Genomic DNA, 3,815 nt, shown 5'->3' with positions numbered 1-3,815 from the left:
ACGACTGATCCGTGTAAAGGAAAGAATGAATGGGGCCATGTATCGTGAGATTTTGAGTGAAAACCTCCTTCCATCAGCAAGGGCATTGAAGATGAAACGTGGCTGGGTCTTTCAGCATGACTGATCCCAAACACACCGCCCGGGCAACGAAGGAGTGGCTTCGTAAGAAGCATTTCAAGGTCCTGGAGTGGCCTAGCCAGTCTCCAGATCTCAACCCCATAGAAAATCTTTGGAGGGAGTTGAAAGTCCGTGTTGCCCAGCAACAGCCCCAAAACATCACTGCTCTAGAGGAGATCTGCATGGAGGAATGGGTCAAAATACCAGCAACAGTGTGAGAAAACCTTGTGAGGACTTACAGAAAACGTTTGACCTCTGTCATTGCCAACAAAGGGTATATAACAAAGTATTGAGATAAACTTTTGTTATTGACCAAATACTTATTTTCCACCATAATTTGCAAATAAATTCATTAAAAATCCTACAATGTGATTTTCTGGATTTGTTTTCTTCTCATTTTGTCTGTCATAGTTGAAGTGTACCTATGATGAAAATTACAGGCCTCTCTCATCTTTTTAAGTGGGAGAACTTGCACAATTGGTGGCTGACTAAATACTTTTTTGCCCCACTGTATGTATCTTGTGTATGCCTTAATATGGAGGGAGAATGCCCTGTTGATCTACTAATAATAACATCAGAGTGAAGAAGGACAGACTGATGGAACAACTCACTGATGCCCTCTGCTGCACAGCAAACAGAGTTAGCTGCTGCACAGTTCCAATAACAGGTCAAATTCTTTCATTGCTTGATGTGTGTATGTAGGGCATTGAAAATATGCTACCTCATAATTTACCCCATACTTAAAACATATTGCAAACCTCGGCTTTAATTCATGACTGCAAATTACAGCGTGGGGCAGAGTCCCTCAGAACCTTGTCCGGGATGTATGACTAGTACGGTATATAGCCTACATACTATAGTTGTATGTTAATATGATCAAACATGAAACCCAAATAAAACTTTTGCACCTCCCTCAAGTTGTTAAAATGTACTCAGAAGTTTGCCCACTGATCATACCAATAAAAATGCACATAGTAATGAAAGTGTAGTTTCTAAGACAGACAGACGGAAGATAGTGTAACTTCAGGCTTTATTGTGTTTGACATGCTTACACACTGTGCTGATTACACTTTAGTATTAAACTAGGAGAAGAACGAGAGAGAGAGGGGAAGAGTTTGGAGGAGTGGAGGTCTGAGAGACAGGGAGGAAGAGTTTGGATGAGTGGAGGTCTGAGAGACAGGGAGGAAGAGTTTGGACGAGTGGAGGTCTGAGAGACAGGGAGGAAGAGTTTGGACGAGTGGAGGTCTGAGAGACAGGGAGGAAGAGTTTGGACGAGTGGAGGTCTGAGAGACAGGGAGGAAAGCAGCTAGTGGTGTTACATGTTGGCCTTCATGGTCTCATCGATCCAGGGGAGGAACTCACACACTTTGACGTAGACTCCGGGGTATCCGGGCACGGCACAGCCCTGACCCCAGGACACCAGGCCATGAACCTCACCCAAACACACTAGACCACTGCCAGAGTCCCCCTGAGAGAGAGAGAGAGAGAGAGAGAGAGAGAAAGAGAGAGAAAGAGAGAGAGAGAGAGGTAAGAAATCAATTCAGGTTGATCCTAATATGTACCACTGTGTTTTATAAATGACTAAACAACAAAGATAGTAAAAGGGCTCATCAAAAAGGTGTCATATACTGTACGTACGTTGCATACGTCTCTGCCTCCGTCCATGTATCCAGCACACACCATCCTGCGGGTGAGCATGCCAGGGTAGGCCATCTCACACTTCTCATCCTCCAGTATGGGCACATCCAGACACTGCAGACGGGCGGGCATGTTAACTGAGAAAGAAATAAAAGGCAGGGAGATTTAGTTATTTAATATAATTTATCCGTAGTCATACCTCTTCTCCGGGTGAGGCATGTGTTGTTAGAGTGTGTGTGGATAAAGGTACTGAGGGTATAATTAATGTTGGTAAAGTTTGTTTGGTATAGTGTGTTTGGGTGTAATTTCTGTGGTTATAGTTTTGTAAAGGTAAAGTGCAGGGGTATTTGGTCCGTCTCACCCTCCTCTCCGGTGGCGATGTTGCCCCAGCCAGAGACGGAGCAGGGGAGGCCTGCGTATGGGCAGCTGGTGGGCAGCGGGATGGGCTTCACAAAATCAGTGATCTCCACAGGGTGGAACAGCTTGATCAGCATCATGTCATAGTCCAGCGTCTGGTAGTCATAGCTACAGAGAGAAGAGAGAGAGGCCAAGGGATTTGTATTGAATCATGTAATGTGATAAAACTCCATTCAGTCTCGGTTCGATTGTTATAAAATGGCTTCCCTAAAGTGATGTGTAAGGGGTAAGTGTGGGTGTAGCTTGCCTGGGATGCCAGATGATGTTTTGAGTCTTCATGAGCTGCTCAGTTCCCTCAAACACACGCAGGTTGTGCTCTCCAAGCATGATCTGCATAGCGTAGGGGCTGAGAGAGGAGGACGAAGGAGAGGAAGGGCAGAGGAAGGAGAGGAGGAAGAGGACAAAGGGAAAGACAGGGTGATACAACTATGATTACAGAGAAACCTCATGTCAGTTTGATAAGATTCAAAGTGTCACACTGCGGAAGACATAGAAGAGCCCTCCTTTTGGTTCATATTGGCCCAGAATCTGTTGTTCTGCCCCTGAGCAATGCTGTTAACCCACTGTTCCACGGGCGCCGAAGACGTGGATGTGGATTAAGGCAGACCCCCGCACCTCTGATTCAGAGGGGTTGGGTTAAATGCGGAAGACACATTTCTGCTGAATGCATTCAGTTGTACAACTGACTAGGTATCCCCCTTTCCCTTTCCCTCCCCTGCCCTCCACCCTTACTCACTTGTACCAGCAGTGAGCGACAGAGAGCACCCACTGCTCATTGATGAGCACGGCTCCGCAGAAGTGGTACCCGTAGTTGAGGGAGGCCATCCAGGGTCGGGAGTGAGGTTCACACTCCTGGCCACCGATGATCTTACCATCCTCACGGGGCACTGCCACTGAAACACACAGAGAGAGACACCATACAGAGAGAGTGGTCACAAGAGGGGAGAGATGAGGACATTGTTGCACTCTGAATAGTATTCATCAGAATTGTTCTACATCACATAAAAACAGCCTGTTTGGTAAAAAAGTTGAAAGCTGTTATAAGCTATATGTAAGATTAATATTCCTTACGAATAGTTTTTGATATATAATTGGTAGAGTATGTTAAAGTGTGTGTGTGTGTGTGTGTATGTGTTTAATTACCAGCAGCTCCAACCAGCAGTATCAGAGCGAGCAGTCTCATGGTGTCTGTCTGTCCGGTGAACACTGGCTGATCAAAGACACCTGGACACGCGCATGGACTTTATTTATACACACCCTATCTGCCCTCCCCCACCCCACCTCCCCTACCTTACCTCCCCTACCCAGCACACCCTATCTGCCCTCCCCTACCCCTCACACCCTATCTGCCCTCCCCCACCCCACACCCTACCTTACCTCCCCTACCCCTCACACCCCATCTGCCCTCCCCTACCCCTCACACTCTACCTGCACTGTCCTCCCATATGCTCACAACATTCACTCTACCCTGCTGACCACCCTAATCCACTCCTCTTACTCTCCCTTATCCCTAAACATACAAGCATACAAGGGCCACAATATTTTATTTAAGGCACCTGCATACACTTCGCTTCATACACGCCCCTACGTATTTATTTGGACAGTGAAGCTAAAACTATTCATTTGGCTCTATACTTCAGCAT

The 3,815-nt window shown here is 46.4% G+C and overlaps 1 protein-coding gene across 1 annotated transcript; it reads right to left on the bottom strand.

Moving 5' to 3' along the window:
* Positions 1 to 1,130: 1,130 nt before the first annotated feature.
* LOC120048643 (trypsin-like) lies at positions 1,131 to 3,382 on the bottom strand. Its single transcript, XM_038994749.1, has 6 exons — positions 3,316 to 3,382; positions 2,909 to 3,065; positions 2,420 to 2,518; positions 2,117 to 2,280; positions 1,756 to 1,892; positions 1,131 to 1,585 (listed from the first exon to the last, which is right to left on the bottom strand). The coding sequence occupies exons 1-6, from the start codon at positions 3,353 to 3,355 to the stop codon at positions 1,433 to 1,435; spliced, it is 750 nt and encodes a 249-aa protein (XP_038850677.1). The 5' UTR covers positions 3,356 to 3,382; the 3' UTR covers positions 1,131 to 1,432.
* Positions 3,383 to 3,815: the final 433 nt, after the last annotated feature.

Source organism: Salvelinus namaycush, chromosome 5, assembly GCF_016432855.1.
Source record: "Salvelinus namaycush isolate Seneca chromosome 5, SaNama_1.0, whole genome shotgun sequence".
NCBI lineage: Eukaryota > Metazoa > Chordata > Actinopteri > Salmoniformes > Salmonidae > Salvelinus > Salvelinus namaycush.
Note: the sequence above shows the minus strand (reverse complement) of the source record. Positions and strands in the feature narration are given on the sequence as shown.

What these genes read in the sequence shown, in the direction of transcription:
- LOC120048643 (XM_038994749.1), bottom strand. Translation starts at nt 3,355, where the DNA reads ATGAGACTGCTCGCTCTGATACTGCTGGTTGGAGCTGCTG. An exon ending in ACTGCTGGTTGGAGCTGCTG is followed by an intron (nt 3,066 to 3,315) that starts GTAATTAAACAC and finishes TGTGTGTTTCAG; the next exon opens with TGGCAGTGCCCCGTGAGGAT. An exon ending in GTCGCTCACTGCTGGTACAA is followed by an intron (nt 2,519 to 2,908) that starts GTGAGTAAGGGT and finishes CTCCTCTCTCAG; the next exon opens with CCCCTACGCTATGCAGATCA.